This window comes from Staurois parvus, unplaced genomic scaffold (assembly GCF_062004578.1).
Source record: "Staurois parvus isolate SC_StPar_1 unplaced genomic scaffold, SC_StPar_1.0 ptg000517l, whole genome shotgun sequence".
Classification (NCBI taxonomy): domain Eukaryota; kingdom Metazoa; phylum Chordata; class Amphibia; order Anura; family Ranidae; genus Staurois; species Staurois parvus.
This window is the reverse complement of record NW_028318313.1, coordinates 1,208,188-1,225,595: the sequence shown is the minus strand read 5'-3', so window position 1 is coordinate 1,225,595 and position 17,408 is coordinate 1,208,188. Positions and strand designations below refer to the sequence as shown.

The 17,408-nt window shown below is 39.3% G+C and overlaps 1 protein-coding gene across 1 annotated transcript in view; it reads right to left on the bottom strand.

Moving 5' to 3' along the window:
* CNGA1 (cyclic nucleotide gated channel subunit alpha 1) overlaps nt 1–17,408 on the bottom strand; it is a 62,711-nt gene that overhangs the window by 16,151 nt on the left and 29,152 nt on the right. The window contains exons 2-6 of the mRNA XM_089690121.1: nt 12,502–12,618; nt 9,730–9,846; nt 7,749–7,811; nt 5,589–5,624; nt 1,300–1,491 (exon numbers count right to left, since the gene is read on the bottom strand). Of these exons, the coding sequence (XP_089546247.1) occupies nt 1,300–1,491; nt 5,589–5,624; nt 7,749–7,811; nt 9,730–9,846; nt 12,502–12,605 (512 nt within the window). The 5' untranslated portion in view covers nt 12,606–12,618. The remainder of the gene's footprint in view (nt 1–1,299; nt 1,492–5,588; nt 5,625–7,748; nt 7,812–9,729; nt 9,847–12,501; nt 12,619–17,408) is intronic.

Here is a 17,408-nt window from a genome sequence, read left to right as displayed (position 1 = left end):
CACTGTCAATTTTTTTATATCCCACCTACTCCCCTCCCCACCTTATTTTGCCCCAGCTGAATTGACAACACTTTGCAGCAGACAGCTGATTCATAGATACAGCTTGTCTGTATTGTGAGCACTTTCCCAAGACAAGCAACCTCAATAAAAAGGGACAAGGGATGTGTCAGCCCTGCATATCTTTTGCCATTGCATGTCTTGGGAAAGTGTCCACAGCCAGGACAAACTGCAGATATGAATCACCCAACTCCTTCAAAGCTGTTGTTGGATCAGTCATGGCATTGAGGGGGGGGGGGGGGAGTTGAGCAGGTCAGAATGGTGGAAAGCACCATGGGACAAAGTACTGCATGTGCTTAGTCCTATGGAGGACAGAACTGTAAAATACAAAAATAATCATAGATCATCTTTAACCACTTCCTGACCGCACTATAGTGAATGACAGCTACAGCGCGGACGTTCAGTTCTGGTAGGGCGTCATATGACATCCTCCCAGAACAGTGCCCCCAGTGGCACGCACCCAGTGCTCTCTGTGCTCTCACAGCTGATCATATGACATGTTAAGGGCCAATCACAACAGCCTTTTACCACATGATCAGCTGTGTCCAATCACAGCCTATCAGCATGTAAAGACATTTGCCGGTTATTGGCAGTACTTTCCTCACGATGATTATCAGTGCAGCCCCAAAAGTGCCTTGCAGTGCTGTCAATCTGTGCCTATCAGTGCCGCCAGTCATTGCCAATAATCAGTGACACCAGTCAATGCTGCCTATTAGTGCCAATCATTTCCGCATATCAGTGCAGCCTCATCAGTGCCTCCTCATCAATGTCTACCAGTGTCGCCACATCAGTGCCGCCTTATCAGTGCAGCCTATCAGTGCCCATTAGAGCTGCCTATCAGTGCTCATCAGTGTTGCCTATCAATGCAGTCTATCAGTGCCCATCAGTGCAACTTCATCAATGATAAAATTTGTTACATTTTCAGAAATTTATAATAGAAACTAAGAAAAACTTTTTTTTTTGAATTTTCGGTCTTTTTTCATTTGTTTAGAAAAAAAATAAAACCCCCGGTGGTGATTAAATACCACTAAAAGAAAACTCCATTTGTGTGAAAAAAAAGATAATTACAGTTTTGCATGATCATGTAATTGTCATTCAACGTGCGACAGCACTAAAAGCTGAAGTTTGCCCTGAGCAGGAAGGGGGTAAAAGTGCCCAGAAAACATGTGGTAAGGTTTCTATTATGAAGATGGGGAGGTAATATACAGTGTGTTAGCATTTTCTAAATGTTTAAGAACTTACTGGTCTTTCTTGTCTTTGTCTTTATCCTTATCTTTATCTTTGTCTTTATCTGTCTTTTCTTTCTCCTTCTCAGGTTCTTTTTTATCCTTTTCTTTTCCATTATCTTTATTTTCTTTTTCCTTTTTGTCCTTTGCACCTTTTTCTTTGTCCTTTTCTTTGTCCTTTTTCTTTTCCTTTTTGGGCTCAGATTTACTGTTATAGGAATTAAAAGGAAAGTAAGTAGAATGCCAGCCTTTGTCTTTTCAACTGGAGTGATGCAGGTTTATACACAGGACAATCAATATGGCTAATCTACAGTGACTCTTCCTAGGATGGTGTTGGTTTTTAAAATTTCAGCGCAAGTGCATATATAATTGTTATGAGCGAATGGGGCAAAAAAAAAAAAAAAAAATTATGTTATTATGCTATTTTCTGTGTTGTTGGATTTATCTATGATATTAATTGCCATTTAGTGGACAGGTGCAGTATTTCCTGGTTTAAATCAATGAAAACTTGAACAGCACAGGAAATAGCTTAATAACATTTATTTTTGCCCCCATTTCCATAGAACAAATATACATGCACTTTCACTGAATGTATTGGTATGCAGATTTTTTTTTTCTTAATAAACACATCCCTTAAAGTTAAACTACAGGCAAATATAAGAAAACAAAAGGCAAACACCCTGACTTTTAAATAGCTTTAGAGTAAGGCACATATAAGTACTTTGCACAGAGCAAACAAAACAAAATGTACTTCTCAGCTGACTTATCAGCTAGCCAGCAAAAAAAACTTTGCATTAAAATCAGAGTTGCATAATAGAAGTAAAAAAACTTTGGTTCAGTAACAAGCGAACAAAAAAATGTAAAATGTTTTTTACTCCCTCTGCTGACTAAATATTTGGTGAAACTCAAAGGCTAGACTTTCTTTTATCTATAACTGGAAGGACTAACCCTATTAAAATGATATGAATGTCCCAGCTATTATATATTATGCACAACTCACCAGTTTGGATAAACAAGAAATTGATACTCTTTACTGAGAACTTACTTGGGCTAAAAAGCCTTCTAGAATTAAATTTGAAACTGTGAAACTGCAAGTGTCTTGGGAATAAGGGGCCCACCTATGGCTGTATGTCTTGTCAGTGCAATTGTAACACTTTGGAAGTTGGGGTACATCTCTCCCAGACAGCCCAAACTAGATGTTAACTGCCTTAATTCTTGGCTAGCAAGTCAATATTTTAGCTTTGGAATCCAGGTCTCTACTGGATCATCTACTGTATATCTATCCATCTTTATGCCTATTACACGCAATCAGAAAATTGGATGAAAAATACTGCTCTCAAAGTGATCGTACAATAATCTAATCGTTAGTAGACAGCTTTCAAGAGCCGATCATGATAGCTCATGTGAAATTATCTGAACGGACAAGCACGATAATTTTCCTTGTATGAGTTCCTACCTACAAGCTGACAGGACTAGTGACATCAGCTTCCCTACTCCAGTCAGCTTAGCACCAAAGGAGACAAGCCAGATCTGGAGAGGAGAAAGCCAGGAGAAGTGGTTGGTTGTGCTCTCTCTCTCCTCCAGCTCCTCCTTCTGCCACTGCAGCTCTCCTGGATCTGGACTGCCGGATCGCCACTGCGCAATGTTTGCTTCCTTCCAGCAAAGAACATGGGTAGGGGCAGTAAGCAAACACCGCACAGCGGCAATCTGACAACCAGTGGCATCTTTAGTGCAGAGCCCCAATGCTGAGGTCAGATAGCCCTCTATAGCCCCCCTCGTAGTGCTTGAATTTTTTTTTGGACGGTGGGGGGAGGGAGAGGATTTTGGCTGACACATAAGGCTCATACATTTTGGGAGGATGCCAATTGGCATCTTCCCCCTGGGACCTAGATTACCTTGTCCCAGCACTGATAGCTACTATATCTGACATACCAGTGAGGAGACAGAGCACACAAATTTGAAATTTGAAAATATTTTGAAAGAGTGGCTTTGAGTTCCCATGCACCATCATCATTTATATTAGAAGTATTGTTTGGAGGCAGTACTTTACAGAATGACTCTAACTTGACACTCACATTAGATGAATTTATTGAAAGATATTTATTCCTTTTTTGTTATTCCTATTGTTTTTTGTTCCTGTCATGGAATTAATATCTAGAATATTCACTCTTTGGCCTTATGCGCATAGGCAGTTTGGCCCATTCGGCATTAACAACATACAGCATATTGTTGCTAACGAATGCATACATACAGTATATGGAAGATATGTCCTGCTACTTTCCCTTTTTTTGCTTTATTTATTTAAGATCACATTTTCTTTTACTTCCAGAGTGTAAGCCAATTTCTTCTTTAATTAAACCACATTGTGTACAGTATATGTCTCTGCCTTTGTTTAGTTCTACACTGTTAAGAAACAAAATATGTAAGGAAATGTTCTTTCAAAGTAAAAGTTTCTCTGATGTTTAATTACCTAATATTTGTATTTATATTGTTTTTCTGTAATCACCTGAATACAAGAATTGAGTGAGAGGTATGTATTGCTTGACTATCAGGTTCTAGTTTAGTGCATTGAACAGTGTTTTCATATGGCAGGATTATATGAGTAGAGATCACAGGAGGGCTCATCATGGAGGAGATGGCCATAGTGATGGAGAAGGCTTGGGAAGATGAGATGACACAGGAGTACATTATATATAAATGTTACCCCCTGACTATATAGCCATTGACAGGTGTGAAAAACATAAGACTGGCTGAACAGATCTTCAGATGATTTGGTTATAGGCATGCTATGGAATCTGAACTTTAGGAAACATTCTGACTCTAAAATCATATGTATACAGATATATATATACTTTTCTTATACATTTATATGCCAAAGGTTGATAAACTATTCATTCCGATGGTCTAGACCAGCAATGGGCAAACTACGGCCCGTGGGCCGTATACGGCCCGGAGGACCTTTTAATCCGGCCCGCGGAGCGTGCTAAAAAAAAAACACAGCCAGGGCAGGCAAACATTGGCTGTCAGGATGTGTGTAGGCGGGGCAGCGTGACGAACATGAAGGGAGCTAGGCTCCTCTCACAGTCCGCCCTGAAGACCGGAACGGCGCGGGAACACGGCGAGAGGAACGCGCGGAGCAAAGGTAAGTGAATTGACACAGGGGGGACTTGGCTTACTACTTGGGGGGGAATAGTACTGTGGGGGATGAATTAATATGGGGAATGAATTACTATAGGGGGGATGAATTACTATAGGGGGGATGAATTACTATGGGGGATGAATTACTATGGGGGATGAATTACTATATGGGGGATTAATTACTATGGGGGGATGAATTACTATGGGGGATGAATTACTATATGGGGGATGAATTACTATGGGGGATGAATTACTATATGGGGGATGAATTACTATGGGGGATGAATTACTATATGGGGGATGAATTACTATATGGGGGATTAATTACTATGGGGGATTAATTACTATGGGGGATGAATTACTATACGGGGGATGAATTACTATATGGGGGATGAATTACTATGGGGGATGAATTACTATGGAGGATGAATTACTATATGGGGGATTAATTACTATGGGGGATGAATTACTATATGGGGGATGAATTACTATGGGGGATGAATTACTATGGGAGATGAATTACTATATGGGGGATTAATTACTATGGGGGATGAATTACTATATGGGGGATTAATTACTATGGGGGATTAATTACTATGGGGGATGAATTTCTATGGGGGATGAATTACTATATGGGGGATGAATTACTATGAGGGATGAATTACTATGGGGGATGAATTACTATATGGGGGATTAATTACTATGGGGGATGAATTACTATGGGGGATGAATTACTATATGGGGGATTAATTACTATGGGGGATGAATTACTATGGGGGATGAATTACTATATGGGGGATGAATTACTATATGGGGGATGAATTACTATGGGGGATGAATTACTATGGGGGGTGAATTACTGTGGGGGATGAATTACTATATGGGGGATGAATTACTATGGGGGATGAATTACTATGGGGGATGAATTACTATCTACTCTTGGTCCGGCCCCCGGGTCCAATATATGAACCCATTGCGGCCCTCAAGTCAAAAGGTTTGCCCACCCCTGGTCTAGACTGCCCAATTGAAAGTCCAGTTATTTCTTGATACTGCCACAATCACAGATATCAGATGACAGAATTCAGAAAGAGCTGCCGTTTGAGTGACTATCTGAGAAAGCTACAAACAACAAATTTGGAGAAGACATCCAGATATTTTTATACATACCTCTTTTTTTCTTTTTTCTTTTTCTTTTTTTCCTCTCTGTAAAACATTAAGAGTTGTAAGAATCCTCTGTCTTTGATGTAACAGTGGAATCTCATACATACTGCAATATTTTAAACATTATATGCACATAAGCAAAAACATGATTACAATACTACACATACATACTCATGGACCCTGCACAAATTATGCATTACGTTTCTAAATTTACACAAATAACCTATATCAAACATTGTTATAAAAGTTTAAAATATTAAAATACACAAGTGCTGTGTAATTAGAGAAAGAATACTTTCACACCATTGGTGTTTAACACAGCAGCTCAAGTATTACACATTGGTGCCAGCATATATGGTATATATTTGCTCCCACTACTAAATGTACTAAGTCTAAAATGTCAATGTTTTGCCTTTAGTTCTAATTTAAGGTAAATTATTTACCGAAGTAAAAATGAATAATTGTATGGGATATTGTTTTCTATCATTTTGTATTGTAATTGTTCTCTCCTATAAACTATTTTATGTACTGATTGTCTTCAGAAAACAAATGCACAAGGTGTAAAATAGGTTCAGCTGATTGTCCCCTTTCTGTTGGTTGCCAATGATCATTTTAGTACCTACAATATCAACTTCATTTTAAGCTGTTATACCGGGATGATGCCTCCAGCTGCAGGCATCATCTCAGTAACGTTTTTTAGAGCTAATGGTTGGCTCTCTTGTAATAGCAATCAGATTGGCTAATTAGCTGATCTCTCATCCCACCAGGAGTCCCAACTGACCAGCTGATGCTACTGCCGGATAGTCACAGAGCTGAACGTAGACAGAACGGCTTTGTTTGGTTCTGTTACATAGTAACCTGGAAGCGGTGACCTGACATCACTTCCGGTTTACTTGGAAATACACTGCGCCATTTTTAAAAAAGAAAAGCATTCACCAATCTTGGTTTGATTGAATGTTTTAAGGGATTTGGGTTCTTGTTAACCCCAGATCCCTCCATAAAGAATACCTGTCGTAGGCCTATTGCTTTCACAAGGGATGTTTACATTCCTTGTGAAGGAAATAAAAGTGGTAAAAAAAATTTTTTAAAGCAACACTGTAAAAATAAAATAAACAAATAATTAAAAAAAGATATACATAAAAAGTGCAAAACAAAAAGTACAAAGTAATAAATATCCACATGTGATTCCTATAAATATGGTGTAAACCAACAAATGTCCACATGTGTCCTATTAATAAAACACAATAACGTTTATGAGAGACTACATTTATATGATACAAATTAGTCCATCATCCATAAAGTGCAACCGTTCTACAATGGAGTGACATAATATAAAACTTCTGTAAAATAAAGTGCTTCAGGCAAAATCCACCACTTCCTGATTCTTGTGTTCCACTCCACCTGCATGTACCACCATCACAGAGAATTCACCAGACAGCCATGACCTTCTCAATTAAAAGTTGATCTATATGCGCTTGTTTGTGTGTATGGATTCCACCACTCCAGTAAGTCAATCTACCATGCTCCTCATTATAAGTTTTGCCAAAGGTATCATGTATTAAAAGGGGAGAAGGAGACTCCCAATAGATTGTCTCCAAGGAGCAGGGCCCTCAAATCTCTCTTGTATTGAACTGTATTGTTGCTGTATTGTCTCCCGTTATATTGTAAAGCACTGAGCAAACTGTTGGCGCTATATAAATCCTGTGTAATAATAATAATAATAATTGTGTAAAATACCCTGCCTGGCTGGCTCCAGGAGAAGGACGGGGGCCCCTGTGATTGCCTCTCCCTGCATACAGAGGTCATGGAGTGGGCAGAATCTGAGGGGTACAGGGGGGATGGTGAGACAACAAGAGAGCAGGGACAACAAGGTTAGGTTACCCCTCGTGCAAATACCGTGTGACAGAAAATTGCAAAACCCACCAATTTATTCTATAATGTTTGGATTTCTAGATATTTTCTAGCAAAAAATACTGATTGTTACATGTAAGCAAAAGGTGCCAGAAAGGTCTTAGTCTTCAAGTGGGTATTATACTTGTCATTTGGTTCATTGCACTTTCAATTTCTTTCAAATCCAGTGAAGACTTGGCCTGTGTATGGACAGCCTGATATTGCTCACATCCTTACAATCATTGTGACCGTTGAAGACCACATCAGGATACTCACTCATCTTTGTTGTTGTTGTTGTTGGCATTGCAGCCTGCGGTAGGACCAGGAAGGTGCTGCTCCCTATGGATAGAATATTATATGAGGTTAACATACTGTACTTATTGTCACACCTTCTTCTCTTCTAATCCACTATCCAACCATATTGTGACCTTTTTTTGTTCCACATTAAATTAGTGCATTCTATCAGGGGTTGCTGCCAGGGCATCTAGTATCACTAAACGTTATTATGCTGAAATGTTCTTGCTGTAGAGAAGTGATCCCCCCCCCCCCCCACACACACACACACACACACACACACACAAATACAATCACAGAGGGTTTGATCAGTCTCCTCAAAAAACTGGGACCATGGGAATTTGCCCAGTTTATTTTCCTTAACACTAGCCTTACCTAGTAATTATGTGTTAAACTTCTGTCCTTTTCTTCTTATCTTCATCTAGCTAAAGATATAAACATGACTCTCGCTTCTGGATAATAGTGAAGGGACAAATGGGGAGATTTACTAAAAATGGTGCACTCGGGATCTGATGCAGCCAATCAGCTTCTAACTTCAGCTTGTTCAATTAAGCTTTGACAATGAGTCGTCATGCACACTGGATGTTTTTACAGCTTCTGTTTTTGGCTTCTGACATTTTTTTCTACAGCCAGTAAACCACCCAGCATGTTATCCTATGTGTCCATACACAAATAGGCTGTAATCAGCGTTTTTTGGCTGGCAAAAAAACCCCTGAACTAGTGGGTTTCTAGAGGCAAATCGGCGTTTCTGGATTTTTTGGTAAAAAAACGCTAAAAACCACAAATGCCAAAAAACACAGAAAAACTTGTGTTGTTAACGTGACTTTACACAGCTAATGCTCCCAGCGTTATTAACATCTTTCCGTCCGACCTATAACAGAAATACTGCTACAGGGCGGCACGGGTGCGCAAGATCACGTATATATATGTGATTTTGCATCTCCGGGAAGGAGGCGCGCACACGCCCTACCTGCGCTGCCATTCACAGCCAAGGCTGTCAATCACCGGATCCCAGGCCTGTGATTATTCACCGACTCCCGGTGATTTCCAACTATCTCCGTCAGGGAGGAGGAGAACTGGAACTCTTCCAAAATGGCCACCACTACACTTCCAGCTACATTTGATGTCACTTGCTGACGCGTTTTGTCATTACGACTGTAATGTAGCGGCGGCCATTTTGGATGAGATCCGGTCTAAGGATTACACAACGCTGATGTATATCTCACATATGTAAGCGCTTTTTTAATTCAATAAATCAGAGCATTTGTTACAGGATGGTTGTTTATTCCATTTTGGGTCATTAACTACTGTTGTGGCTGGAGCGATAAGAGCAACACTTCCTGGAGTGAAGTTTATTTGAAAAAGGCTTTTGTCCCTTGTCAGTCTGGGTTTGATTTCACATGGGGAAGAATTTTTGAAGGAGGAATTCACGAGTCAATAATTTATTCAGAGCAAGCTATCCATTCACTAAGGGTAAGAGTAGGAATTACAGATACCATATGTGGAATGACACTTGGTTTAATTCTGGGCATGCTTTGAACACTATTGTGTGAGTGCACTTTAGTTTTGTAGTCAGTTATGTGATAAAGGTAATGCACTATGTGTAGTTTATATTTTTGAGGTATAAAGAGGAAGAGGAGAATTTCTTTTTGGAAGGTTGGTTGAATAAGGACATAAATAAATCATGAAGAATTAATTAAGCACACATGGTGATTAATTGAGACTTTGGATGCTGAAGAACAATTTTTAAAGTCAAATTACAGACATCCCTTACAATAGGCATTTCAATTTTGGTAGTTTTCAAAATCTTCTGAATGGCAGGGGTGCAGTTTTTCCAGCTACAATGCTGGCTGGTCATGTGATGATATTACAAACAGATGCTTTCACTTAGCAGTCTGTTTAAGGTAATAATATGTATAGGATTATAAGTAGGAATTTGCAATAAAGTCTTAATTATACATACCTATGTAGTGCTGCAGTCACTGCGTGTACCCGGTTCTTGGTTGAATATATACTGTAGCATTTTGTATGTGTTTCTGTATGTAAACCACCACTGTCTACTTCTTGATTATTTAGTAATCTGTATTTGAACAAGACAAAAAATAAAAACCGCTGTTGCATCAATCATGTTGTGGTCGAGCAATGTGGATATTTAAAAAGCAGTTGTCCTTCATGCAAGGCAGGGTTTGCATTACTGTTTAAGATAACAGTGGACCAAATATGATCTGTAGTTATTTCAGCCCTGCTGGAACAGCAAGGGGTGCTTACAAGGAGCACTCACTACAGCTTATTATCATTATAAGATCAGAACACACAAACAATGTTTTGTTTTCTTTTATTGATGAGGTGTATATACAGTACATATCCTTTGCTGGTATTAAAGCACAACTCCAACCAAAAAAAATTATTTTGCTTTGGATAGAGCAGGGAAGAGTTAAAACTCTGTCAAGTTTTTGTTGCCCTCTACTAAGGTTAAACTTCGGGCACAAAAACTCTTACTGAAATATATATCACAAGATCACCGCGCTCAGCAAACAAATATGTTTATAATAAAATTGCTATGTTGCAGCTTGTTACTGTTATGCATTGCAACACCTCATAAGATATATAAACCTCCAAAGTACAGCGCAACAAGTAAATACTAGTAATTCAATCCCACTGTGTCAAATCACCATCAATATTCCTCAAAATCTCTTTTATGTGCAACAAACAACATAAAGAATATATCAATTGGGAATAATCACTAGATATATTATATACACTATAAATAATCAATATGAAACTCAAATCCTCAAAACCAACACAGTCTACTTTATAAATGATGTGTTCTTCTCTATTTACATGCATGCTTGCCGTGCATATTCCAAAAAGAAAAGGTATGTTCCACCAGTGCGATCCACCACCTCTCAGAGCCGTTTACCTCTATATCTGACCTTCACAAGGATACAGTCAAAGATCACTGGGAAAACGCTGTTTGACTGTACTCTTGTGGAGGTCATACATAGAGGTAAGAAGCTCTATTGAGAGGTGGTGGATTGCTGAAATTGCACTGGATCAAAAATGAATGCATGCACTACTTTTGAAGAGCGCTACACCAAATTGCATAGTATTGTGGTACCGTACACTCTGGTGCCCACAAATGCACTGCATTTGGGGTACTTTTCACGATGTACTGACACCCACAGCAGAAAGCAAATGCAGTGCATTTTGAATACAGTGCAGGAATCATGCAATAAATGTGCCTTTCCTGCACCAAGTTCTGCTGTGAACTGCCCCTTTGTGTGCCTTTAAATAGTTAATTTGGGACAAACTGCTAACAGGTGCACTAGCTGGGCATATTAACTGTATGCAGCCTCAGCTATAAACAACATATTTAACGTTGTGTTCCAGCAGTGGGATGGGAACGTCTTTTTCCACTCCTGAAACAAAGTAGAGTCTGGAGTGCTGCAGAGCTATTCACAAGGAGCTTTGCATTCTACGGATGAATATACAGCTTCCTCTAGTTAGCTGAAGTGGAGAGCTGGGCTGATGACATCACAATCTCCGCCTCAGCCAGTCAGAGAAAGCTTTGTATTCTTTCATAGAATACAAAGCATCCTATGAATGGCTAAAGCAGTGCACAACCAAACTCTATTTTGTTCAGGGAGTGGGAAGGAAGTCTTTATCCCAATGCCACTTGTTTGCTGTAGAACATGCTGGACTGACTGGATCAGTCACTGGTCATAGATGGGTGGTTGTATGAGTGGGTAGGGAGAAGTCCCTCCAGTAGGTTGTGCCCAATGGTAGATACTGGTGGTAAACCCTCTCACGGTTTGGGTTGCTGGTATAGCCTTAAGGTTGTTTCCAACCAGCATGGGAATCTTTCCCATTTAATAGCATGCAGCTACAGCCCTGAATAAGGGAGAGTCTTTTCTCCTGAAACACGTTGGTTTGATGTACTTGTCAATATTTTCAATAAATGCCTCTTAATCTACCATAAAAAGTGCATTCTTTTGGACATCGAGCTCTTCTTCTTTCCTATTATTCCAAGTCTATCCAAATGCCAGAATATAGCGCTGTATACTGTATGTAGCTGAGGCTGCATACAGTTAATACAGCACATTCAGCAAGTGTACCTCTTTGACCCAAAGGAACTATTTAAAGGGACATTAAACATGGAGTTATGGTAGATTTTAAAGACGAAGTTCGCCTTTAAGAAAAAAAGTAATAAATGCACATATTTTGGAGGATAAAAATGTGCATTTATTATTTTTTTACACAGGAACCTGCAAATCATTGCACCAATATTTATTGGGTGCAATCAGGCTCCTGCAAACTCTATCTCCAGCTTTCTGCCTATATCTCTGCACAGGTTTTTTGCTAGAAAGTCAACAGACTATGAGTGCACTGATTACCACACTCATAGTGCAATGAAAACTACAAGTCTTTTTTTTTTGCTTGGTACAATTCAAATCTTACAAATAGGTTTTAATACGTTCCTTTTTCTGACTAGCCAAGATGAATATTAAACAATGTATTGTTCCATGTTTGTATCTCCTGTGCTGATTACAGATATATTGCACTACTATTCACTTTTAGCATTGTCATTATAGTTCAGAGACAGTACTGTACACAATATCCCGCCATCTCATTGCAAAAAATGTTATTGATATTTGTTGTTATGATATAGATTCATTAAGCACTTCCTAACTTTTAAGTATTGAATATGAAGGAATACATTTCATGCGTATTGTACCTGCTTTCACCATTTTCCATTCGTATGATCTCTTCATCCATATCTTGTATTGATACTTTTGGTACTGCACCATACGTATGGTGAGTATTAATTAACTTGGCCATTGTAATTTTCTTTCTAATAAAGAAAAAAAATCAGTAAATAGATAAAGTTATATCCTAACATAAATGTGGAATTTTTATAATTTACGAGGCATACACCATGTTAAAACAAAATATAAATCTGAAAAAGGCAATTGTCGGGTATAGTAATTCAATATTACCTTGGCTTAAAAAAAAGAAATGATAGAAAAAAAGGATGAGATGGTGGGTTGAGAAAAGAAGACAGAAGGGAAATATGAAAAAGTATGTAGTGGATTTGCATATTTTGTATTACAGTCAGGAATAACATATTTTTTCTTTTAAGTAAAGTAAATATTCCACATTTATCATTTTAGCCTACAAGTGAAGCTTCTTGGCACCCTTTCACATGCTTTTCTCTATGCCGTATGCTCTCATTGTTTACAGTGCTCAGTGATTTAAGCCTAAAATTGACACACAGAAGTAGATAAGGAGTGATTTAACCCTCATCATATGCTTACTTAGTGCCATCAATTTACACATATATATATATTGTACATTCACATCAGTCCCTAACCCTCAAGGGGCGTACAATCTAAAGTCCCTAACTTACCTTCATACATACACATACTAAGGCCAATTTAGACAGGATCCAATTAACCTACCAGCATGTCTTTGGAGTGTGGGAGGAAACCGGAGTACCCAGAGGAAACCCATGCAGGCACAGGGAGAACATGCAAACTCCAGGCAGGTGGTGCTGTGGTTGGGATCCGAACCAATGACCCTAGTACTGCCAGGCGGAAATGCTAACCATTTAGCCACTGTACTACCCGTTTGCTTAATTTGGTTTCATTTAAGCAAATGGTTTCTTCAAGCAGGCAGCTATTGCTAAACATTCTCTCTTTAGCTAACCACAGTGCGCTTTAAAAAAAAAAAAAAAATCCTAAAAAACATTATAGTTCTCTTTAAATGGGCAGTAATTGACATCCATGGAATTAAAATTAAATAAAGAATGGGGTCTCAATACATACAACTAGTAAATAAATAGGTCCCTTTTGGTGGAGAAGCTAGAAAATAAATGAATGCATAGCCATGCAACAAAGCACACACTGTATATAGGAGTTTTAGAAATGGCTTATAAGCTACCTAGAAGGTTATCTTTAGTAGGTATCCTCCACTGAATTAGTCTGTGTAGCACAATAAAGGTTATTTTAGAACAGAAAGTATTCACATTTTTTTATTAACACATATCTCAAAAATAAGAGTATTAGTCCTGATTTTATATTTTTGGAATATGTGAAGGAACGAGACATGTGAATTCCTCCTGTTCTAAGAATTGATGCCTTTAATGTAATAAATAGTTTCAAAGTTACTTAGATTCTTTCATCACCAAGGTGACAGACCAATGCTGAGGTTTTAATAATGGTAGCCTGGAAACCGAGGCATCCATGACAAGCACTAGATCAAAAACGTTTTTGGTTCATTACAGGGAAATTAAGTCTTCAGAACCAGGTAAACATTACAGAGGACACTAGAAGAACACTCATTAGACCTTTCTGAAGCTTTCAAACAGTACGAAATCTTCAGCATCGGAACAACAAAAACTCTTTAAAGGTATGCCCACCCAACATCCAATTGGAGTCTATTTCTAATTCCTCAATCATATCTGGGAGGAAAAGATCCCATTGTTGTATGTAGTTGAGGCTATATACAGTTAATACAACATGCCCAGCAAGATCACCTGTTAGTGCAGTAGATAGTTAATTTGAGCCAGCTTGCCCCAAACTGTTTAAAGGGATATTAAACATGAAGATAAGATTTAACTATTTAAATTTTGTGTTCATTACTTTATTAAATTTCAATTAATCAATCCCAAGCTGGAAAATAAGAATAAGTTAAGGCTCGGGCTGAACTGTCACATAACAGGAGGCTGCCAGTCTAACCAGCTGCAACTGTATTTTTCACTGCCCTACACCTGCATGTGCCAATGGGGTGGGAATTCATTGGATGCAGCAGCTTGGGCCAGCGGCCTGCTATTATGTGAACCTTAGCTCATCCTTAGTGCCAAATACTTTTTTAAGAGATTTCAAAGACCTGATTCTCATGCTATAATTGTAATGGTTTTCTTTTACTTATTTGACTTTGTTACTAGAGTATTACTAAACCCAGGACCCTGCATTCACTATATCTGGTCTCCCACAGTACACAGAACATGGAAATGCAATTATTTTAGTAAATATAAACTGCTAAATACACTTTCTTATCAGCAGATAGAGCGGTCTTGTCAAGGTCCTACCTTTTCCCTGAGGTTATGTTACTCCATGTGCTGGCGTCCATCTTGGATTCTGCTGTGCATGGTGGGAATCCTTTTATGCCTTCAGGTCTCTGTGGTCCATCCCCCAGAGGGGTGTGGCTGATGACATATAAGCCTGTGGCCCGCACATGCTCTTTGCACTTGTGTCTTGTGTCCTTGTGTCGCTATTACTCTGTTCTGACTCTCGTGACTCTCCTGGTATCTGATTTGGCTTGTGACTCGACTATTCTTTGTATTCTCCTTTGATCTGACCCTCTGTTGCTGAACCCGGCTCGTGACCTGTGATTCTCGTCTGCTGTCCTGTACTGTTTTGTCCTGTTGTTGTTGACCCGGCTTGTCTGACTACTCTTTTGTCTCTTCCACTAGCTACACGCCATTGGCGGCGGCCATTACCGCAGCTGAGGTGTCTCGGGGGCTGCAACCTGGTTCCTGGCTGCGTCAAGTCCATCCCCACCATCAGGGGCCCTGGTGAAGGGCAGCCTGGGACTTAGACTCCGCGCCCTGAGGGACTTCGGTCTGTGGGTGGTGGTTGTCGTCAGCCAGTGCGTTACATTGTTAGGCCTGCCTGTCCATTCCTCGGCCCCTGCCCTGACAGGTCTTGTGACTTCTATCAGTGTCCAGCTGAGCACTGGTTAAGGGTTGTAGGAAGAGTTTTAATTTTCCTCTGACTGTCCTATGAGGTCCCCGACCCTCTGTCTGGACAGTGCTGATTGGCCCTGCGATGATCACATATACCCTCCCAAAGAAAAAAAAAAACAGTTCCACCCATAACGCTTCATCCTCATCACACTCTCCATCAACTAGGTCCTCTTTCACACTCGCTGAGATCACTTCTCACATAGAAACAGACACCTCCAACTTTCCGTTTTACCCTGTCTCTCCAAAAGAGAGCATAGCCAGGAATATTAATAGCCCACGAAGCCAAGATTCAGCAATACCAATTAAATCATAGTTCTCTTCATGCACCCAAGCTTTCAACTCACCTAATTTGCTCGGCAGACTTCTGATATTGGTGAACAAACACTTTAATTAATTGTCTCATTTTTCATGCGCATTTTGCATATGTTTTTACTTTTGTACAAATGGTACCAATTCCAATGGTTGTTTGTAACATGGGCACCTTCTTATCTCCTGCCATAGCCCTCCCCCCTTCTTTGCCTATTCCACCCACCAGTAGGGACTGACCTGTCTGATCTGTCTGCCCCATTATAATCTAATTCTCCCTTCCCCCGAAATCCCCCCACACGACTTTTTTCACCTTTCCCTTTTCTTCTGATATATTTCTCCCTCCTGATATCCTATTTTCTCTTTCATATCTACACTAAAAAAACATTAAAATGGATAATGAAAATGTTCCCATTTTGGCCACATCTCAGCTGTCCCTCATTTGGAAGGACTATCCTTCTTTTGGAACCAACTCCCTCTGTTTCTCTGACCTTGTTCACATGAGCGGCAGATTTTTTGACAGCTCAGATCTGTAGTGAATCCTTTTTCAGAGCCAGTTACTGGCATTGTTAACTCACCAGTGGGCAATACGGGGGTTGTAAAAATGTGGAACGACTGCCTGTTTTCATTATGCAAAGAAAGTTCTGGCTGGCCGCACGTCTGGTTAAAATCACCTTTATTAAAGTATTTTCATAAAAGCAGCTCCAAAACACAAATTTGTGCATTTCATACTTCCTTAGTCCATAGTCACAGCTCACAGCTATGATTAAACTACAGATTATGCTATAGCTATAGTGAGATATGATTAAGTGCTAAGGAATCATGAAATGTGTTGGTGATACTGTTCCCCCATATTTGTGTTTTGGAGTTGCTTTTATGAAAATGCTTTAATAAAGGTGTTTTAACCAGACATGTGGCCAGCCAGAACCTTCTTTGCATCGTGGAATCTGTGATGGACAGGGCCAGCACCTGGCAGTGTGTTAGTGAAGTGGTATCAGGGGGCTGACCTTGTGAAAGAGACTTAAATGTTTCCATTCATTATTTTAAACGACCAATATAAAGGAGAAAACTGTGGTGAAAAACACATGGGTTTAGGCAATATTTTTTGCATATCATTTTTTCTGGAGGCATGACAGGGGTGTGCCATTTACTTAAATACTTTAGACAAAAAGGTGTCGCCCTTTCTCGGCTCAGAAAGTTGGGAGGTATGATACTGGATTTTATAAGTGTGTCACATTAGACCAAGTGATCACATGGGCACTTGTCGGGAAAACCAGCAGTCATCTCCTGACCGGATTTAAAGGCATGTCTGACAGTGATCTGGTTAGACTTTAACTGGATTAGCATTGTGGTGCCACTGAGATTGTTATACGCAGATCAGTTCACAGATGCATAACACACCCATATTTCAAATACTGTATGCCATTTAAATGTTGTTTGGAAATGGAAAAAAATAATATATATATATATATATATATATATATATATATTATTTTTTTTAAGTGAAATGAATCACTTTGTCTAAATGTACACAGAGAGATCGGATGACTATCATCTCATGATGGTGCTTCATAATATTTGTGAACATA